This window comes from Lathamus discolor, chromosome 1 (assembly GCF_037157495.1).
Source record: "Lathamus discolor isolate bLatDis1 chromosome 1, bLatDis1.hap1, whole genome shotgun sequence".
Lineage (NCBI taxonomy): Eukaryota > Metazoa > Chordata > Aves > Psittaciformes > Psittacidae > Lathamus > Lathamus discolor.
In genome coordinates this window covers 165,303,537-165,325,792 of record NC_088884.1, presented here as the reverse complement: position 1 = coordinate 165,325,792, position 22,256 = coordinate 165,303,537, and the positions used below count along the sequence as shown (strand labels likewise).

The window sequence follows — 22,256 nt, the reverse complement described above, 5'->3', positions numbered from 1 at the left end:
CCACCTCAGAGGTGATGATATGGACTAAGTTCCACCAGAAGCTGATGTATCCATTGCGTGGGACTTTCTCAGCTTTCCACACCTTTTGCTCCAGATGGAAATGACCATTTGACATATGAACAAGCCCAGACTCCTGCTATCCCCATATGGGAATGCATTCGATGGGATGGGTTTGCAGTCATTACCCTGGGTAATGGGGAAAGCCGTGCTCTGGCTCAGCCTCCCTGGCAAAAATGAGGTTAAACCCAATGTATTCCCTCTGGATAAAGCAAAATGGGATTGGAAACATCTTGAGAGCTTCTGGGGTGACACAGGTCTGGATGCTGGGATCCAGGGGAGGGAAGAATCTCAATACCCTCAACAGCAAGTGCATAGCCCTTGGTAAAAGTCCTCCGTGGATGTGGTTCCAGCTCACATTACAGTGGTCCCTGCTCTATGGAGCGGTGGTTGAGGGAAGAGGGATGAATGGTGATGGAAAGACAGCAAACCTTCTGATAGCCATGCCGAGCCTTCTGATAGCCATGCCGAACCTTCTGATAGCCATGCTGAACCCTCTGATAGCCATGCTGAACCCTCTGATAGCCATACTGAACCCTCTGATAGCCATGCTGAACCCTCTGATAGCCATGCCAGCAGCTTCTGTCCTGTGGATAACCTGATAACCATGAGTAAGCTTCTCTCCAAGCTGAAATTGGAGGCTCCATTCACTTGATGTTGAATTTATCCACAAGTGATGCTCACCCAGGGGTGCGTGTCCCATTGGAGCTCCATAGGGCCCATGCAGAAGGTTGAAGAGGACGTGCAGGATGCTGGAGGTCCTTCAGCCACCCACGACAGGGCTGAAGGATGTCCTAACTGAGAACCCTCCTTTCCATGCCCAAGATGAAACACTGGAGGTGATTTGCTCTATTGCCTGATTGCAGAATGAAACCCCTGAATCCAGGCGCTTGCGGGGTGGAGCCATTGTTTTCCCTGGCTTTCCCATTTCCAGGCAAATGGATTCATGTCCTTTGCTATTAACATTCCAGCTGCTCCCATTGCTTCCTCCTTTTTTAATCCCCCTTTGTTTTGGTGACATCAGTAGAAATCAGTAAAATCTAACCAAATCCTTCGTCTTGGGGCTGCAGAAGAGCCTGTGGGTAAGTCATCGGCTCAGTTTCAATGCTTCCCATGTAACTCAGTACCTGTGGAATGTCATAACGGAACCACGCTGGGCAGGGAGCAGCTTCTGACCTGCTAACACAAGGGAAGTGATGAAAGGCAGCTTTTATTCCCGTTTGCCTCCAGAAACAAGGAGGCAGCGGAGGGCTCCCATTGAATTTCTGTCCTATTCAAGCCAATGGCTGTTCACAACAGCAGTTTAAAGCTGCACCCTTGGCTTAGAACAGAAACCAAATCAACCCCTGTTATGGCTCCTCCATGAGGTCAGCGTGATGGGATTCTGTGGCCTTCTAAAATAAGACGTCATTATTTGTCAGGAATGTTTCATGGGTCACAATCACGGCCCCGTCATCCTCCCTTGTATCAGTGTCAGAACTGGGGCTCTTATAATATACATCCATTTGCTGAGGCCAGCCTCTGGCTTTCCTCTTGGAATAGCATCTTTGGAGCTACTCCCAGCAGCCAGGAAGTGCAGCTTGAGCAGGAGATGAGGGAAATGCTCCTCAGTGGCATTGGGACGTTGTGAGGTTGAGGTTGTGTGACATTTGCCCCTTTCTTTGTGTAACATCCAGGAGAAGAGGGCTCTGTTCTTCCTGAGAGAGGGGCAGCACCTGAGGACCTCGGTTTTAGTGAAAATCCATGCATTTAATGGATTTATTCATTCCCCATGGGCTTTGTTTGGGTGGGGAGGTTGGATGGTGCTGGGACACAAACCACGAAGTCAATCCCCATCCCAGAGACTCCAAACCTTCCAGGCAAAGCCTAAAGCAGGGAATGCTTTTAAGAGCAGCCCCAAATCCTCCCTGTATTCCAGGCTGTGAGGACCATCTGAACACAAGGGTTAAATTGTCTCATCCCTCTGGGGTCCTGCACTGAGATCCTCAAAAGACCATCACCCATATGGCCAAAATCTGCTTCTGGCCTGCGAGCTGTACCTCATCCTCCCATGTAGCATCCTCCTCTCTGCTGGTGGGTCCAGGTCCATGGGGTTGCTGTGGCTGGAATAGCTGGATTTGGGTGGATGCATCCCCAAACCGCTTTGAAACCAGGGAGTGAGGAGCTGCAGGTTGGGCTCACAATAGCTTCATCCCCCACCGAACCCGTGGGCTGGAGTTCACCTCTAGCAGGTATAGGAGATGCTGCTGTGGTTGATCACTGGGGTTTGCTCATGGGGATGTGTAACTCTGGTGTCTGCTGCTGCAGGAGGAAGAGTTCATTGACTGGTGGAGCAAGTTCTATGCCTCCACAGGAGAGAGGGAGAAATGTGGATGCTATTTGGAGAAGGGCTTCGACACCCTCAAGGTCAGTGGTACTGGTTGGTCCTGGCTCATTGGACCCACACTCTCCGTGATGCTTTTCCACAGGCTTTGATATTTTTTTGGATCATGAAGCTGGTTTTCCTTCCAGGCAAAAAATAATCCATAATTTTCCCTAGAAATTAGATCTTTCTGTTTGAAAAGAACGATTTTGAACCTCAGTTTTCTTTACAAAACCCTTTCTGGTAACTTCCCACTCTGCAGCCTTCACGAATAGTCACTGAAGAGGCAGAGATGGGGAACTGGAAAGTGTTTGGGACCGACAAGGAAAACCAGATTCCTTAGGGAAGGGGGAGATTTAGGTACCCTGTTACTACAAGCGCTAAATTAACACAGAGGCCAAATAGGACTAAAATGGAGAAGACCTCGCCTGGTGTTAATGAATACATTCCCAGCAGGAAGGTCTGTTCTTCATCCGTCCTAGGTGGAAACAAGGGTGACAGGGCCCAGATTCCATCCTTGTGGGTTGCGTTTCACCAGGACCAAGGAGCTTGGCTCAGGTCATGCCCCACATTGGTGGGGACCCGCTGCTGGTCCCTGCCCTCACCTCCCGTCTCTCCCTCCGCAGGTCTATGAGACGGAGCTGGAGAACGTGGAGGACTTTGAGCATCTCTCTGACTTCTGCCACACCTTCAAGCTCTATCGTGGCCGGTCCCAGGACTCAAACGATGACCCCTCGGTCGTGGGGGAGTTCAAGGTGAGATGGGCTCTTTCTGCCTCCAGGTGGAAGGTCCGGCTGCTGAGCGGGGTGATGCCAGCTCATGGTTTTGGGGAGGAGTTCAGAGAGAAATGGGCCATAGAAGCAGAGCACTGGCCCCAGCCTGAACAGATTGATTCCTGCATCCCTGGCAGTGCTCAAGGCCAGGTTGGACACAGGGGCTTGGAGCAAGCTGCTCCAGTGGAAGGGATCCCTGCCCATGGTAGGGGTTGGAGCTGGAGGAGATTTAAGGTCCCTTCCAACCCAAACCATTGTATGAACCTGCCTGTGCAGGTCTGGCTGCTGTATTCCCACATACATCAAAGCTAGCCTTGGTTGTGCTGTCATCCTGGAGCAAACCCATCTGAAACTAAGGCTGGATGTAAGCAGTGGAGCATTTTCTTTGTCCAGGGTGGTAGTGGGAGCCTGTGTGAGTACTCGTGGACTCACCACACTGGTGCTGAGCTCTCGCTTTGGAGATGTCTGTCCAGTGGTGGGGAGGAACGTACCCTTAGAGCAGCTCCAGTGCCTAAAGGGGCTGCAGGAAACCTGGAGAGGGGCTTGGGACAAGGGCCTGTAGGGCCAGGCCAAGGGGAATGGCTTGAACCTGCCCGAGGGGAGACTGAGCTGAGCTCTTAGGCAGAAGCTCTTCCCTGTGAGGGTGCTGAGGCGCTGGCACAGGGTGCCCAGAGCAGCTGTGGCTGCCCCATCCCTGGCAGTGCTCAAGGCCAGGTTGGACACAGGGGCTTGGAGCAAGCTGCTCCAGTGGAAGGGGTCCCTGCCCGGGGCAGGGGTTGGAGCTGGATCAGCTTTGAGCTCCCTTCACCCCAAGCCATGCCATGGCTCTATGCAACCACCCATTCACAGCCCAGCGCTTGGTGTCCTTGGCAGGGTTCATTCAAGATCTACCCTCTCCCGGATGACCCGCGGGTCCCTATGCCCCCGCGCCAGTTCCACCAGCTGCCGGCCAGGGGACCCCAGGAATGCCTCGTCCGGGTCTACATCATCCGAGCCTTCGGCCTGCAGCCCAAGGACACCAATGGGAAGGTATCCTGCTGGGGACGCTCAGTGCTGGCTCGGGGGGTGGGCTCCTGGGGCAGGTCAGCCCTGATCCATCAATTGGGGATAACAGTGACAGCAGAAAGGAGGAAGTCTTTCTGCCTCCATCACCCATCTGGGAATCCCAGGAGCCAACTCTTCCTCCATCCCAAGGGATTTTTCTGTAGCTAAAGTAGCAAAATGAGGGGGTTTTGATTCGTTTTGGTGCTCAAGGAGACAAAATTATGTCTTTCCCGTGATTTTTGCAAGGTTTTGTCTGTCAGGAAGGAAAAATCAGGGCAAAAAAGAAAATTGTGTCAGTTCAGAAGGAAAAATGTTCATTTTAGTTGGACATGGACATGGACATGGACATGGACAAACCAAACCTGCTTTTTAATCTCCCCTGGGTTTGGCAATGGTTCTGGGATGGAAGTTTTCAATGTCTTAGAAGTCTCCTGTAGAAAACCCCTGAAGAGCAAAAGAGAGGAGTAGAAAAAGGCTTTTTTCACACTGAAAACCAAAACCAAGGATCCAAGCTTGACTCCACAGTCTATGCCCTCAGACTGTGGTGTCTCCCGAAGCTCATCCCAGTCAAGGGGAAGCAAAAGGCCTGGATGCCCCATTCATCCTCACCCTGGAGACCTTCCCCAAGCACTGCTTTCCCATCCTTCCTTTGAAGAACATAAAGCTCAGGGGGGACCTGATGGCTCCCTACAAGTGCCTGCCAGGAGGATGGAGCCAGGAGGGGCTGGGCTCTGCTCCCAAGGAACAAGGGATGGGACAAGAGGAACCGGCCTCAAGCTGCCCCAGGGCAGGTTTAGATGGAGCTGAGGAACAATTCCTGCCCCAGAGGGTGCTCAGGCATTGGAACAGGCTGCCCAGGGCAGGGCTGCACGCACCGGCCCTGCGAGGGTTCGCACCCCATGGAGACGAGGCCTCGGTGCCATGGGGCAGGGGTGGCCTTGGCAGTGCTGGGAATGGTTGGATTGGGTGAGCTTAAAGGGCTTTTCCACTCTGGTTGATTCCGTGATTCTGGGATCCTTTCCTTCTTTAAATGACCTGCAGGTGAAGGAACAGTGATGAGGAGCTTGCCTGGGGCGTTTCTGGCCAGCATCTTTGCCTTTTCAGATGCTCCGGGGTGGTGGGTCCCTATAGGCGCGGGCTTCAAGCTGGGTGGCATCTTTTAGGTGAAGTTGTTCTTTTCTTCCCTTAGTAAAAATGCTGACTCGAGTGAATCCCACCACGTCCCAAGTTAAGGCAGCCTTCCCAGGAGAGGTTTACTTGGGAGAGGGAAGCTTAAAATCTTACTAAATAGGTAAAAGTATCTATAGAGGATTTAGATGCACAATGAGGCTTTATGTGACGCTGCTGCCATTAGTTTTCCATCCATTTCCTGCAGCCTCTTGGCAGTAAATGGGTTTGAGCCACACTTTTGGAAACAAAATGGGTTTCCTTTGATATTTTAGGCCCCTGCATCTATTTCTGAGCAGACGTCACACTTGAATAAATGATGGCCTCAACGGAACCTCCAGATAAGTGACTCAGATGAGACCAGGAACATCCTGAGCAAGCTTATCCATCGGAGAAGCTATAAATAGGGTTCTATTCATGCTCTTTTATTCCTTTTCCGTCCCATTGACCTCAGATGAGCTTGGACTTTTGTCCCACACTGCTAACTGGTCCTTTGGTCATCCTCAAAAGGGAGTTGTAAAGCAGGTAGATCTTAGTGATGCTGACAGTAATGGCCAGAATGGTCCTGCCCTTGAAAGGAGGCATTAGCCTTCCCTGAAGGGTGGAAGATGCTGCTTGCTGGGACAAGGAGAAGCAGAGTTATTCCTTTGTCACCCGTATTGCTGTGCAATGACTCTTACATTTGTTTTCGTGCCCGTCTTTAGTGTGATCCCTACGTGAAGATTTCAGTGGGGAAGAAATCCATGAATGATCAAGAAAATTACCTGCCCTGTACGCTGGAGCCCGTCTTTGGGAAGTGAGTTTGGATTCGGTTTGGAGTCCGTGTGATTCTTCATGTTGTATTGAGGGAATAGGGATGGGCCAGCCAGAGCATCGCATTCCAGCCTGGATTCAAGGCCAGGTTGGATGGGCTCCGGGTGGCCTGACCTATTGGAAGATGTCCCTGCTCATGGCAGGGGGGTGGAACTGGATGAGCTTTGAAGGTTGCTTCCAGCCCAAGCTATTCTATCATTCTATGATCTGCAAGGATGGAGGGAAAGGAAGAAGGATGATGAGGGTGATACTGGTGAGACCTGAGAGGGCAGTGTGCATTAGACAAGGCCTACATTCCCGTTATGAGGAGAGGATAAGGAGGCTTTAAGGGTCAATCTCTGACCACAGGCTGGGCCCAGGGTGGCTTGAGTCCTGATCTGACCATTCGCCTACAAGAAACCTTTGGGGCTTTGGCCAAGGGCCTGTAGGGCCAGGCCAAGGGGAATGGCTTGAACCTGCCCGAGGGGAGACTGAGCTGAGCTCTTAGGCAGAAGCTCTTCCCTGGGAGGGTGCTGAGGCGCTGGCACAGGGTGCCCAGAGAAGCTGTGGCTGCCCCATCCCTGGCAGTGCTCAAGGCCAGGTTGGACACAGGGGCTTGGAGCAAGCTGCTCCAGTGGAAGGGGTCCCTGCCCGGGGCAGGGGCTGGAGCTGGAGGAGCTTTAAGGTCCCTTCAACCCAAACCATGCCAAGATCCTAGGATTATTGCTTTAGGGAGGCTTTGCACATCCTCAGGCTAAGCCAGTACAACACAGCACTGGTAGTACTGGACCAGTGTGACAGCGCCGTGCAGTGGGTGCGCGCTGGGATGGGGTATGCGTCTGCTTCCTGTGGGGCTCTCAGCACCATCAGCCTCCACCTCATGGGTGTTTCTCCCCTCCCGTTTGCAGGATGTTCGAGCTGAGCTGCACTCTGCCCCTGGAGAAGGACCTGAAGATCGCGCTCTACGACTACGACCTCCTCTCAAAGGACGAGAAGATCGGGGAGACCATCATAGACCTGGAGAACCGCTTCCTGTCCAAATACGGGGCACGCTGCGGCCTCCCCCAAACCTACTGCGTGTGGGTACCTCTGGGGGCTTGGGGTCTCTGTCACTGCTCCCACTGCATCCCACTGTGTGTGGGATGAGGGTGTCAGCTCTGCTGTCCCAGGGCTGTCCCAACGGGACCAAACCAGTGCTTTGAGATAGATTCACAGCAGAGAAGTCCCTCGTTTGAGGACCTTCCCTGAGCCCTGGGTCTCATCCAGAAGCCTGAAATGCTTCAAGTGACATTAATGTCCTTGGGGAGACCCTGTTATATCCCTGATGCTTCTTGGGTACACCACAGTGAGGACACCCCCATGCACAGGGCCAGCTGGAAGGTGATGTGGTGGGTCTAGGGGGGATATGAGGGCACCCCAGTCCTGCAGGCTGGGGCTCTGTGTCCCACATAGAGCCCCATTCGTCAGTGAACACAGACCCAGGGTGAGCTGCTCCTTCATCACCACCCCTTGTAGTGTATCATTGGATCCCAGCGTGATTTGGGTTGGAAGATACCTCAAGGACCATCCAGCTCCAACCCCTGCCACAGGCAGGGACACCTTCCACTAGAGCAGCTTGCTCCAAGCCCCAGCACTGCCTTGTTGGGGCTGGAGGATGCTTCACCACGTGCTGAGCTGCTGTTTCCCTCCTGTTCGGTTTCAGCTCCGGCCCCAACCAGTGGCGGGACCAGCTCCGGCCTTCCCAGCTGCTCCACCTCTTCTCCCTGCAGCACAACTACAAGGCTCCCACCTACAAGTCCGACCGGGTCACCTTCAGGGAGCAGGAATACGTCCTCTCTGAGCTGGGTAAGGCGATGGGGCTGCTTTGGGTTGAGTGTTTGTCTCTAAGTAGGGCCACAAAGGTGACAAAAGGCAGGAGACAATGTTATTTTCAGACAAGGGTGTCCATCAGAGCTGGGAAGCACCAAAGGGACCAGGGAAAGTGGAGATGGGAAGAGGAATACCTGATGCTCATCCTCCACATGTCAATAGGACTTTGGTCTCCCAGACAAACTGGGATTAGATGTAGGGGGCTCTGCTTCAGCACAAACGGGTCAAGATGGAGATGGAGATCCAGCATCTGCAAGGATGGATGAAAAGGGAGTGCTCAAGGCCAGGTTGGACGCAGGGGCTTGGAGCAAGCTGCTCCAGGGGAAGGGGTCCCTGCCCATGGCAGGGGTTGGAGCTGGAGGAGCTTTAAGGTCCCTTCCAACCCGACCCATTCCATGATTCTGTGAGATCCATGCAGGCTGAGAGCAGCAGGGTCCATCACGGCTGAGAGGCTCCATCCTGATGTTCCAGCTGCTGGAGGAGCACTCGTTGTGCTTGCATCTCTGCGTTGTGGGGCTGGAGTCACTAGAGGGAGACAGTATCATGCACAAGGTGCCCAGCCTCGGGGGCGGGGGGTGAGATGCTCTCCAGCTGGAAACCCCAGATCAGCCTCTGCCAGCGAGGAGAGAACATCGGGTACGAGGGGGGCACGTTCGGGTTCACACAGAACCCACCTGGGCATCAGCTCGGGCCCATCTGACATCCCTAGGGTAGGAGCTGCCTTTTAGAGACAACTCTGCTTTAAAGCATGGCAGGGGTGGTTTGGTCCAAGGAGGAGATGAGCCCCCTGCCCATGGCCTCGATTGAGGTGACCACGCTATTGCAGAGCCACCGAGGAGCACCCACGGCACAGCCCAGGACTGATCCCTCTGCCTGGGAATCGAGGTGTTGGGAATCAGATCCCTGGGCCTTGACTTCCATTTGAGGCTGGAGGAATCAAGGCACAAAGTCATGGTTCTCCCCTTGGGAGGAGGAGGAGGAGGATGGGGAAGCAGCAGCTCCTCTGCAGCCTCTCGCTATGGGAAAGGGGCTGCAAGGTGTGAAGGCGAGCGGGATGCTCCCCCCTCTGCCAGCCCCTGCCTCTCACCTTCCTCTGCTTTCATGGCAATCAGTTCAAACCCAGAACAAAGCCTGAGATCTGGAAAGCAGCTGCTCCGCACAGCAGCGCCAGATCTGAACCTGCCCGTATAAAGTGGAGCCGTTAAACACGAGAGCAGGGCTTTTACAAGCCCCGCACCCGACCGTTATTCCATAACCTCCACATTTGTTGTGTTCCGAGAGGGGCTCTTGCTTCTTCCTGCGCATAAACACACGCGCAGAGGCAGGTTTCCACTTGGGAAAGAGCCCATGTGTCTGAAGTAAACCACTTCAAGGTGCTGCCGAGGAAGGAGCTGGGATGGGTCACCTGCACTTCCAAGGCCCTTGGAGGCACACGGCTTGGAATGCTGTGGGTGATGTCCTCCACCAGCCCCAGGGTGGCACCTGGGGTGGGGAGAAGGAGCAGGCTCAGCTAAGGTTGAGTTGGCCATGAAACAACAAGGTGCTTGGTGACAGCCAGCATGGCTTCACTGAGGGGAAATCCTGCCTCACCCATTTGGTGGCCTTCTATGATGGGGCTACAGAACTGATGGACAAGGGTAAAGCAGTTGATGTCATCTACCTGGACTTGTGCAAAGTGTTTGACACTGTCCCACATGACATCCTTGTCTCTAAATTGGAGAGATATCAATTTGATGGATGGACCACTCGGTGGATAAAGAACTGGCTGGACGGCCACACACAAAGAGTTGTGGTCAATGGCTCGATGTCCGGCTGGAGACCGGTAACGAGTGGTGTCCCCCAGGGATCGGTGTTGGGACCGGTCTTGTTTAACATCTTCGTCGCTGACATGGACAGTGGGATTGAGTGCGCCCTCAGCAAGTTTGCCGATGACCCCAAGCTGTGTGGTCCGGTTGATACGCTGGAGGGAAGGGATGCCATCCAGAGGGACCTTGACACGCTTGTGAGGTGGGCTGATGCCAACCTTATGAAGTTCAACCACGACAAGTGCAAGGTCCTACACCTGGGTCGGAGCAATCCCAGGCACAGCTACAGACTGGGCAAAGAAGAGATTCAGAGCAGCCCTGCGGAGAAGGACTTGGGGGTGCTGGTCGATGAGAAAATGAGCATGAGCCGGCTGCAGTGTGCGCTCGCAGCCCAGAAACCAACCGGATCCTGGGCTGCATCCAAAGGAGCGTGACCAGCAGGGCGAAGGAGGTGATCCTGCCCCTCTGCTCTGCTCTTGTGAGACCTCACCTGGAGCATTGTGTGCAGTTCTGGTGTCCTCAACATAAAAAGGACATGGAACTGCTGGAACAAGTCCAGAGGAGGCCACGAGGATGCTCAGGGGCTGGAGCACCTCCCGTATGAAGACAGGCTGAGGAAGTTGGGGCTGTTCAGCCTGGAGAAGAGAAGGCTGCGTGGAGACCTCATAGCAGCCTTCCAGTACCTGAAGGGGGCCTATAGGGATGCTGGGGAGGGACTCTTCATCAGGGACTGTAGTGACAGGACAAGGGGTAACGGGTTCAAACTGAAACAGGGGAAGTTTAGATTGGATCTAAGGAGGAAATTCTTTCCTGTGAGGGTGGTGAGGCACTGGAATGGGTTGCCCAGGGAGGCTGTGAGTGCTCCATCCCTGGCGGTGTTCAAGGCCAGGTTGGATGAAGCCTTGGGTGGGATGGTTTAGTGTGAGGTGTCCCTGCCCATGGCAGGGATTGGAGCTGGATGACCCTAAGATCCTTTCCAACCCAACCATTCCACGATTCTATGATACTGGGGGGGGGACTTGCACGGGGATTGTCCCATTGCGCGATGCTTTGCCCCCACATCCCACTGGGCTGCCCTGTGCCCAGGAGGGTTTGTGGCGATGGTGGGTTTGCAGATGGAAGCGGTGGGCTCGTGTTTGCTCCCGTGGGGTGGTGGGGTCCAGCCCCTCACACCCGTGGCACGGTCTAACAGTGCTCTATGCTCTGTGCAGAGGATGGCAAAGCCCTGAACCCTCACCTGGGGCCGGTGGAGGAGCGGCTCGCGCTGTACGTGCTGCGCAAGCAGGGGCTGGTGCCCGAGCACGTGGAGACCAGGCCTCTCTACAGCCCTCTGCAGCCAGAGATCGAGCAGGTGAGTGGGGTGATGCGTGCAGGGCACCTCCGAGAGCATCATCTCCTCTTGATCCAGCCCTAACCTGCCCCGGGGGTGGGCTTCTCCCATGGAAGGGGGTCATTGTGTGGGACGGAGCACTGGCCATCAAATACAGCTCCATGGCCTGCTCAGGGTGTTGGGGGGGGGGGGCCAGTTCCAGCCTCCTGGGCTCATTTTCAGCCACATTTGCTCACAATCTTTTATTTCTTTTTCTTATTGAGAGGTTAAAAAGCCCCTTCTGACCTGAAGCCTTAGTGCAGAGCTCCCCTATAGTGGTAATGACACCATGGGCTGCTTCGGCAAAGCAGCAGCGTGGTTTCTGCAGCATGAACCTGCCCTTGCAGGGATTACATTCCCTCTCCTTGTCCCATCCTCCACTCCCATACTCAGAAAGCCACAAATCAGCATCCCAGCTGGTGACAGCGTGGAAAACAAGTGAGCTGTTGGCTTCGCCAACACCTGCCGTGGACCCAGTCTTTACTCTGTCCCTATATAAAGGCAGTCAACCATAGAAAGTAAAGCTGGTTGCACCTTCAGCTTATCCAGACCAACTGCTTATATATGGGAAGCCATGAACATCCAACCACCTATCACTAAAATAGTTTGAGTGTAACATTCAATGCCACTTTTCCATTAAGGAAACCTTAGTTTTCAGCTAAGGAACACTGGAGAACTTGGTGGTGTCTCTCTCCACTCTTTGGTCTTACTTACTAACCCTAGCAGGAGGCTCACCAGCTTCATGTGTCTCTTTCCACACAGGGGAAGCTGCAGATGTGGGTGGACCTGTTTCCCAAATCCCTGGGTCAGCCTGGCCCCCCGTTCAACATCACGCCACGCAAAGCCAAGAGGTAACGTGCTTCTCATTTCTTACTCCTTGCAGTGCTGGTTCCAGCACCACTGTTTGAGAGGGGAGAGGAGGGGGCTTGGAGATGTCAGATGGGGAGGGATTCACCTGCCAAGCTGAGAGCCATCTTCAGAGAAAGATAACTCATTGAATGGTTTGGGTTGTGAAGGGACCTTAAAGCTCATCCAGCACCAACCCCCTGCCATGGGTAGGGACACCTTCCCCTAGAGCAGGTTGCTCAAAGCCCCATGTCTTAGCTCGTTCAGCTGAACAGCGGAGTAGCAGCTGTCTATGGGAGCTCCAGACCAAGGTTTCCACCTTCTCATGTCCAGGTTCTACTTGCGCTGCATCATCTGGAACACCAAGGACGTCATCCTCGATGACCTCAGCATCACTGGGGAGAAGATGAGTGACATCTACGTCAAAGGGTGAGCCACCCCTCTTCTGGACCTCCTGGTACCGTAGCCTGAAGGTGCCAGAGCAGGAGTGAAGCAGTTAACATGGCCCCTGCGTCAACATTGCTGTTGTAGACATAGAACCATGGAATGGTTTGTGTTGGAAGGGACCTTAAAGCTCCTCCAGCTCCAACCCCTGCCACGGGCAGGGACCCCTTCCACTGGAGCAGCTTGCTCCAAGCCTCTGTGTCCAACCTGGCCTTGAGCACTGCCAGGGATGGGGCAGCCCCAGCTTCTCTGGGCACCCTGTGCCAGCGCCTCAGCACCCTCACAGGGAAGAGCTTCTTCCTTATCTCCAACCTGAACTTCCCCTGTTTCAGTTTAAACCCATCACCCCTTGTCCTACATGACCCTCCCTGGGATCAAGGGGCCTTTCACTCTCCACTATGGAGCCAGCATGTTGGCAGACATGTCTCTGCTGGGCTCAACTGCTTCATGATGTCGAGTTTTGATCTGCATCTCTAGGATGCTCACATGATGGCATTCACAGTTAGAGAGATAAGATGTGGGGAGCAGCAGAGCCACTGAAGAGAGGAGCGCACAGTCTGCATCTCCAGTGCCATCTCCTTCCCACCTCCTCTCCCAGAAGAGCCGTGGGCCCATTCCATACGTAGAGGTCTGCTGGTTTGCATAGCTCCTTTCTTTGGAATTCCCTTTTATTCCTTGAAACACACAAAAACACGGCAAGCAGCAGTACCTCCTCTGGCACATTCCCTTCTCTGCTGCCTCCATTTGTGTTTTATCTTGTGTAAAATGGTGCAATCCAGCCAAGGGAATTACTGATTTTGTGCGTTCCTTGGATTTATGGTCAGGAAGAGGTAGGATTTGGAAACAGACTGTAAATCCCTCTTTTACAATCCCAATTTTCCTCCTGTAAATCCAGCATGCGCGCTGCTTACCTGCTATTCCCATCAAGTGCATTGTTATCAGCCCCAGCTCAGCTGCTCTGTGCACTTCAGGGCTCTGAAATAGTGCTTGCAGGCCATTATGGGGAAAGCAAGAGCATCCAGCAATTGCTGATGTCCTTCTCCTGGCTCCCAGCATCCCCAGTGACCAAGCAAACCTCACAGTGCTGCAAATGAGTTAAAGACCTTGCTCACCTTCCTCACCTTCCCCCCCAAATGGCTGCATCATCAGCATCCCTGGATAAGGCATCCATAATCCTAGTGGGAAGGAGGCAATGGTCCTTTTTGTGTTTAAGCATCTGCCCTACAGATGGGATCCAGTGGGCAAAGTGGCCTTCATCACTATGGTGTGGTGCTGCTTTGGTGGGGACCACTTCTTCCATCCACTGCTGCCTCCTGAGCAAGGGCTGGAGCCTGCTTTAGGGTGAACTCCACTCCTAATGGAGCTTCTACTTTTGGCTGTCCTTCAGAAGTGCTTCTGGCAACTTCTATTGCCCGTTTATCCTCCACCCATCAGACAAGGCCAGGGCTGGAATCTCTTCGACATGATCTTCTACATTGTATGTGAATTAGCACTGCATCAGGCAGGCAGGTAAATGGAGTAGGAGCTTTTCTGTTAAACATGAGGCAGAACTCAGTTATAGAATCATAGTCACATGGAATGGTTTGGGTGGAAGGGACCTTAAAGCTCCTCCAGCTCCAACCCCTGCCCTGGGCAGGGACTCCTTCCACTGGAGCAGCTTGCTCCAAGCCCCTGTGTCCAACCTGGCCTTGAGCACTGCCAGGGATGGGGCAGCCACAGCTTCTCTGGGCACCCTGTGCCAGCGCCTCAGCACCCTCACAGGGAAGAGCTTCTGCCTCAGATCCAACCTGAACTTCCTCTGTTCCAGTTTGAACCCATCACCCCTTGTTCTGTCCCTACAGTCCCTGATGAAGAGCCCCTCTCCAGCATCCTTGTGGTCCCTTTAGGCACTGGAGCTGCTGGTAATGGTTTTCAGTAGAGTTTCTCTCTGGATCTCCTGGCTTGTCTCCAGAAAGGCTCTAAATACACAAGGGGATGTGTTCTGGTGTTCAGTTTTGCTGATTGCTGAACACTGAAACATCCTGGACAGGGGACTGGGGCAGAATGAAACCCTGGCAGCTGCCCTGGAGAAAAGGAGTTGTTATGGACAGGTCTCAGCTTGCCCCTGGGATGGTCATGGACTGACCACAGCAAGTTCCTATACACCAGGAGGGGAGCTGTGCCGTGAAGAGCTGTCTCCAACGGGAGCGGCTGGGGATCTCCATGGCCACATCAGGCTCTGGCCACTCTGGGACTTGCTGGGGAACAACTGCTTGGCCATTCAGGACTTTCAAAGAACAATCTTTGGGAAATCAGCTGGGAAAATGGCTCTTTGGTGCTTTAACGTGGCCGCATCCTCCCCAGCAGGGCTGGCTTTAGGGGTAACTACAAGATCAGTCTGTTGGGGTGGCTGCAAAGGGGAAGAGAGCTCCCACCAGGGCAGGTTAGAAGCTGATGTGGGCTTATGGATGGGTAAGTGACCCCTTTGAGCCAGAGCTTAAGGCAGTGTTGAGTCTTTAAACCATCCATAAAGCTCAGGGCAAGGGGCAGAAGACATCGCAGAGCTCCTTGGGCTGCTATTACCAGCACTGCAGGGACTATCGTATCCCCTCTCAAGTCTCCTACAGGCTCCAGGTTACCCCTGCAGATACCAGCAACAGGGATAAGAAATGTTTCATTGCCTGCTCATGGCTTCTGTGATGTTGAGTGAGCTCCAAACCCCTTGGTGTGGTTCTGGCTCTTCATGTAACGTGTTTGCCCTTTGCAGCTGGCTGGTTGGCCACGAGGAGAACAAGCAGAAGACAGATGTGCACTACAGGTCAATGGGAGGAGAGGGCAACTTCAACTGGAGATTCATCTTCCCCTTTGACTACCTCCCTGCTGAGCAGATGTGTTACATTGCCAAAAAGGTGAGTGGCCCTGGAGGGATGTTCCTACCTTCTCATAGAGTGAAATGTGCTGCATGATCCAAGACCTGCCCAGCTGTTGGAGCTGTGCAAGGCTCAGCATTCCCGTTGCGTTATTTGAAACACGAAGTTGTGGATTGATGGGGAAATGGGTCCGCATTTTGAAAGCAGCGTTTGTGGGGTCAGAATGAGAGGTGGCTTTGGGTAGAGACTGGGGACTGACCCCGCAATGAAAGACTCCTCTGAACTGGAGGCAGTTGAGTGCTGGTGCATGGGACTTCCAAGGTGCCTCCTCAACTACAGGGTTACTCCAAAGGTGGAAGTGGCATCTATATGGGGATGGTTGGGGGTGCATCTCTGGTCTCCAGCATGGCATAATGGACACTGTGCTGTACCATGGCTTCACAGAAGGGCTAAAGAGGGTGAAAGGAAGAAGATCTTTACTATGAGGGTGGTGAGGTGCTAGAACAGGTTGTTCAGGTGGTAAATGCCGCATCCCTGGCAGTGTTCAAGGCCAGGTTGGATGAGGCTTGGAGCAAGCTGCTCTAGTGGAAGGTGTCCTTGCTGGTGGCAGGGGTAATCTTAAGGTCCTTTCCAATCCAAACCATTCCATGATTCTATGGTCCTATGAAGGATCTGTTTCCAGAGTGCCTGAAGGGGTAAGCAGGAGGACATGCAGGAGTGTGCCATTGATGCAGAGATGTGAAGAGAAGCTTTGGTTTGGGATTCAGGGTGAAGATGCCCTTGGTCTAAGAGGGAGCTGTGTGCTGAGCTGGGGAGTTAAAAGTGGGTGTGATATTGGGCCCCGCATTCCTACATCTGTAGCTTGCTATTGCTTGTGGTGTCCTTGGACAAGATAGTGCATGTGATGAACAAATGTGGACTGGGAGCTGCACAGAGGGAAGGAAACGGGGATGGAGCTGGGTGCATACATGGGATAACGCTGGTGACAACTGTCTCTCGGGATGCTTTCGGGGAGGGAGATCTGTTCACTTGCGTTTCCTGCTCATCATGTGGGGATTCAGAGGAGTATCATTGTGTCTGTGTGGACAGCAGGGACAGTTTATTCTGTGACACCTCCCTGCAAGCTCAGACCCCTTCAGCCACCTTCAGTCTTCATCCCTTCTCCCTGCCTCGCTGCTGGGAACACGACCAGGAACAGTCAATGTTCACTGAACACAGGGTGCCCAAAGACACCTCATTGCAGTGGCACCATTCGCAGCCACATCTGGGCCCCCATCCCAGCTCGTTCTGTGGGGCCAGCAAGGTCCCAGCATGGCCTGGATTGGAGCTGGGCTGTTTGCAGGGAAGATGCTGAGCAACTTCCCCATCCCTGGAGCCAGACGATCCCTGCGAGCTTCCAGCTGACTGGCTGGGTAGTTAAAGTGATGGACAGGATCCGAGCTGGGCCCATTTCACGCTTCATGTTCAACAAATCAAAAGTACAGTGTGTACTACATTCAATTATCCCCCTTTGAAAAAGCAGAGACCCCCCTATAAACCGCTTAGGAAACTCCATCCCACTGTGCTGATATTGCTTCTCCTCCGACCACATGTCTGCCAACACTGTACCAGAAAATAAACAGCTTGTAAAAGCTCTCTGTAAAGGCAAAACTAATGAATGGGAAAGCCATGCTCTGTGTTTGTGGGCCGCATTCCTCGCTGGCAATATTTGATCTCGCCATGTGCTGTTTGAACTCCAGGTTCATTACTGCTGCTGTAAAAGCCCATGCGCCCGACTTGAAACGCAGGCGAGGGAAAGTGGGGCTTAAATCAAACCGCTCCGATGGCAAAGGCTGATGCTAAAAGCCACCTGCACCCGATGGAGTTCCCTGCAGCAGCTCCCATTTGCTCTCCTTTGTCTGCTCCGCTCACTCCTCGCAGACTGGAGCTCCCTTTAGCACTGCAGGAAAGGGTCACCCCAACCCAGGCTGCAGGCACGCTACCGAAAGAGGGAGGATGCCCCTGGTTTAGATGAGCTCTTAGGCACAAGCTCTTCCCTGTGAGGGTGCTGGTGCCCAGAGAAGCTGTGGCTGCCCCATCCCTGGCAGTGCTCAAGGTTGGACACAGGGGCTTGGAGCAAGCTGCTCCAGTGGAAGGGGTCCCTGCCCATGGCAGGGGTTGGAGCTGGAGGAGCTTTAAGGTCCCTTCAGCACAAACCATTCTATGCTGATTCTATGATTCCCTACCACCCCCCTCAGCATTTATTCCTCCTTCTGTTCTCACTTCTTCTTGTGCCACCTTTCTCCAGCAGCCATGGCCAAGTTAAGCCATGTCATTTGTGTGGCCACAGCACCCTTGAAGCTTGCCAAGTCCTGCAAGAAGACAGTCCTTAGGTTGCGAATCACAGTCAGTCTGGTGAAAGGGTCAATCCACATTGCATGTTGGAGTGCTCTTCGTTCACAAGGGGAGCTGAGGTGGGTCATGATCTGCATGACACCGTGTTTTGACTCAAACAGGGGAAGAACAGGCGGGTCCAGGGCCCGGATGAACGCAATGCTGTACTGCCAGCCAGCAGAGAGAAGAGCAGGGTTTAAACTTGAGACCCCAGGTCTAAGCCTGGCAGGTGCTGATGTGCAGACAGCATTATCAGATGGTCCTGGTCCAACCAGGGACCATCTCATGGGCACTTTGTAGGGGCAAAATGCATGACATTGCATTTGCAATGTTCAGCTTCCAGTGCCCATTGCAGCAGTAGCTGGATGGAGCTGCCAAAGCTTCATTCTGGCTGTCCTGTGGGGCAGAAAAAGCCTAACACTGGGTGTCTGAACAAATGCCGTAATGGACATTCAGGGTAGAATTTCAATATGGCCAAGTTAAACACCAGTGGTGCTTGAGCAGAGCTGGCAATGAACCACTAGGTTGGAGCATCCAAGACCTGGCCAAGTTGTTCATATGATAGCATCTGAGAAGTGCTGCCTAAAAGAAATTGCAAGAGACGAACATAATGAGTTCGAATGGGAGCTTTGTTGGCAACTTCAAATCCATGTCATGCCATGGCAGTGGCAGAAACCAGACCAAGGAACAGAGCTGGTGCCTTCGTGCTTGTTCTGCTGCTAAGACTATGGTGTTAGGTGTCAACAAGAAAATGAAGTAGTGATGCCAGGACACAAAATGCTCTGTTTTGTGGAGACAAAGAGAGCTGCTGGAAGAGGACCCATCCTACTACTGCAGAAGAAACTGCCTGCTTTATTCAGTGGGAAGGTTGGGGGGGTTGTGGTGAGGCCCTTCAAGGAGCTCTCACAATCATTTTTTCCACTTCATGCTCTCAACTAAAGGGGCCCATCAGTGTTTCAAGCAGATGAATTGCAACCTATCTGGGCACAAACCCACAGTGTTTGACTTGGAGCCCTTTGGATAGCTGGCATTTGGCATGGCTAGAAGTAGGTGGTTCTATAGGATAATCCCTGGAATGCGGCAGTGAGGTATCACAGTGATGCTTGCACTTATCTCTTTGAATAACGGAGCCCCTCTTTCTGCAAGGTGCAGCTGAAGTCTCCAAGTTTGCTGGTTTGGGCATTGAATGTAACAGCAAACCTGACATGTGGAAGGGGTTTTTCTGTAACTGATCAGCTGGTGGCATCCCAGAAACCATAGAATGGTTTGGGTTGGAAAGAACCTTCAGACCATCCAGTTCCAGCCCCTGCCGTGGGCAGGGACACTCACACTAGAGTTGCCCAAGGCTCTGTCCCACCTGGCCTTGAACGCTGCCAGGGATGGAGCATTCACCGCTTCTAAATCATACCAGAGATAGGTCTTGGTATGAGATAGAGGGAGGTTTGGGGTCTTCCCTTCCCACCTAGAGGGAAAAGTGTAACAGCATTTAATGAGGGAAGACAAGGGGCTGTAACTCAGAGCTTGTTTTGTTCTGCTGCTGAGTGGAGAATAAATCCCCCTGTTCCTGGCACTGAGGCTTTCCCAGCACCATCTGCTTCCATCTATTCTGGTTGTCCTGTGTCCTGTGTCCTGTGTCCTGTGTCCTGTGTCCTTCCAGTCTCCTGACATCTTCCTGGTACTGACAGTTCTGACCTGCGGTGGGCCGGGGTGGACGAGGCAATCTCTGTGCTCCGGTTGCTTTTAGTTTGAAATCTTGAGTGTTAAGCACTGATTTTTGTTAGAAACAGTTCCTATTTTATTGGATTGAAATATTCATTCTCTTTGGGGTCAGAAAGCAGAAGGAAAAGGTTATTGTCTTTTAATGCTGGACTTTTCCCTCTCCTGTGCCCTGTCCTCTACCCCAGTTTTCCTTGGTGACATCAGAAAGCAAAGTGAAACACAAAGTGTTCCTTTCGCTTCCCCTTTCAGCCAAAATGCAATGTTTTGAATGGGCTTCAAGTGTTTTTTCCAGAGGAAGGCAGAGTTGGACACGGCTGTCACATATTCTGTATTTTAATGGCACTGCAGCAAGCGGATTGTGCCTTCTGTAATAGGACAGGGGCAGCAGTTGTGACCTGGGATGCACCAACAGCCTCTGATATTCAGGCAGGAGCTATTGCTGTGAATGTTGCTTTGCAATGGACGTATGGAGCGGGGTGAGCAAAGCTTGGCTCTGTCTAGAGCTGAAGGTGCAACAGCGTGGGTCATAAACTGGCCAGGACTGGGAGGGAGCCTGGAGCTCCCTGCTTGGCGATGGGATTGCCCAGAGAAGCTGTGGCTGCCCCATCCCTGGCAGTGCTCAAGGCCAGGTTGGACACAGGGGCTTGGAGCAAGCTGCTCCAGTGGAAGGGGTCCCTGCCCGGGGCAGGGGTTGGGACCAGAGGAGCTTTAAGGTCCCTTCCAACCCAAACCATTCCGTGATTCTGTGTTCCTGGCAAAGCCTCATAAACTCTGCCAGAAGGAAGGCATGGGAGGCTGAGAAAGAGCATTGCAGTGAGTGATTCCAGGGACTGAAATGAGACTGTGTGCCCCGAGGTGAATATTATGGGTATCTATCTCACACTCAGTTGTGGTGATGCCTGGAGTCTTCCTGCAGCTATTGCCAAGTAGTGACAGGACAAGGGGTAATGGGTTAAAACTTAAACAGGGGAAGTTTAAATTGGATCTAAGGAGGAAATTCTTTCCTGTGAGGGTGGTGAGGCACTGGAATGGGTTGCCCAGGGAGGTTGTGAGTGCTCCATCCCTGGTGGTGTTCAAGGCCAGGTTGGATGAAGCCTTGTGTGGGATGGTTTAGTGTGAGGTGTCCCTGCCTATGGCAGGGGGGTTGGAACTGGATGATCTTGAGGTCCTTTCCAACCCTAACTATTCTATGATTCTATGATTCTAAGGTTGTGCCTGGATGTTCAGCACGTGCTGTACACTTGGGATCTGCCATCCTGATAATGGGAGGATGCAGAAAGCCACATGCCATGAGACCTGTGATGCCGTTGTTGGAGTTAACAACCACAGGGAGATCAAAGAGATGAGTTAGTGCAGTAGGAGTGCAATAATGAGTGCTATGGGCTGTCTGCTTGTAATGAGTACATGAAGTATCCCAATGGGATGAGGGTCAGAGGAGCGGTTTCTCAACACTTCGAAGGAATGGCCCTGCAGGATTGTCCTGGCTCTGGCAGGATAAGAAGCTCTTCTTGGCCATCCTATGAAGGGGGTCTCCTGTATGGGTTGGGCTCCCCAACTGCTGTGTGATGAGGGACCTTATGCTCTCCCACATGCCCATGGGATGGGACCTACTTCCTTGGATGTGAACACGCTGAGACCTCCCCACCTCCAAGTTCCTCCTTACTTTTGCATTCCATGGCATTCCAGAGGAAATGCAGCCCTGTCAGCACACCCTGGTGCTGTGAGCTTGTTTCTTCCCTGCCTCCCCTGCTGCATTATTCACACCCATAAAACAGCCACCAGCCTCCCCTCTCCCCCAGCCCTGCAAAGGGAACCCCCAAACAATAACTCAAGCCCTGTCCTTCCCATTCCATGCTAAAGGCTGGGAAATAAATTCCTTGCCCTGGGCTGTTGTTATAGCGAACCCTTGTAGGTAGATTTTATCCTTAGGCCAACTTCACACTGCCTGAAACGGTCCCATAAACTTAGCTCAGCATCGAATTCCTCCTTCCCTGCCTGCCCTTCCAGCTCTGCCCTGTCCCCAGCTCCACGGGGCTTCGAGGAGGGAACTTCACCACATGCACAGGGGTTTTCCACAGGGAAAGCCAGCAAATTCCACGTTGCCACCTGGGAAAGGTTGAATCCTGCCTGAGTCATCCTTCATCAGGCAGGGAGTCCCCAGCCGAGGGGTCGTTGCTCCAGGGGTAGCAGCGGTGCTGGGGAAGCCAGGGGATGCAGCGAGCATCTGCTTGGCCAAGGTATGGGGTTTGTTTGCTTGGAGTGCGGGCACATCCTTCATAGTCACATGGAATGGGTTGGGTTGGAAGGGACCTTAAAGCTCCTCCAGCTCCAACCCCTGCCATGGGCAGGGTCCCCTTCCACTGGAGCAGCTTGCTCCAAGCCCCATCCTACTCCATCCCTGGCAGTGTTCAAGGCCTGTGGCAGGGGTTGGGAGTGGAGGAGCCTTAAGGTCCCTTCCAACCCAAACCAGGCTGGGATTCTATGATAACCCATGGTGAGTCATCCAACCAGCTTCTTCTTTAGGCATGGGCACATGGTTCCAGGGTTTTTCTCCTCTGGATGACTAACAACCCTTCTGCAGTGCAGGACCCAGGCAGTACAGGGCAAAGGGCAAATCACCACAAGCTCTTTCTCTTTTTAGCCCTTTTAGTTTAGAATGACTTATTACCTGGGCAATCATGCCCCCCTTTACATAAGCACACACTCTAATACACTGCAATGGGCACAGGGGGAGAGATGGAAGTTTCCATTGACTTGATTTTCTTTCTCTAGCTAAAATGCATAAAT

General features: G+C 53.0%; 1 protein-coding gene across 11 annotated transcripts in view; it reads left to right on the top strand.

Annotated features, from left to right (window-relative positions):
- Positions 1-22,256, top strand: part of DYSF (dysferlin) — an 85,452-nt gene that overhangs the window by 51,213 nt on the left and 11,983 nt on the right. For all 11 annotated transcript variants that reach the window (XM_065662640.1, XM_065662612.1, XM_065662626.1 and 8 more), the window contains 10 exons: positions 2,365-2,463; positions 3,046-3,174; positions 4,066-4,221; positions 6,108-6,199; positions 7,104-7,274; positions 7,898-8,040; positions 11,081-11,220; positions 12,001-12,089; positions 12,418-12,513; positions 15,275-15,416. In XM_065662640.1, the coding sequence (XP_065518712.1) occupies positions 2,365-2,463; positions 3,046-3,174; positions 4,066-4,221; positions 6,108-6,199; positions 7,104-7,274; positions 7,898-8,040; positions 11,081-11,220; positions 12,001-12,089; positions 12,418-12,513; positions 15,275-15,416 (1,257 nt within the window). The remainder of the gene's footprint in view (positions 1-2,364; positions 2,464-3,045; positions 3,175-4,065; positions 4,222-6,107; positions 6,200-7,103; positions 7,275-7,897; positions 8,041-11,080; positions 11,221-12,000; positions 12,090-12,417; positions 12,514-15,274; positions 15,417-22,256) is intronic.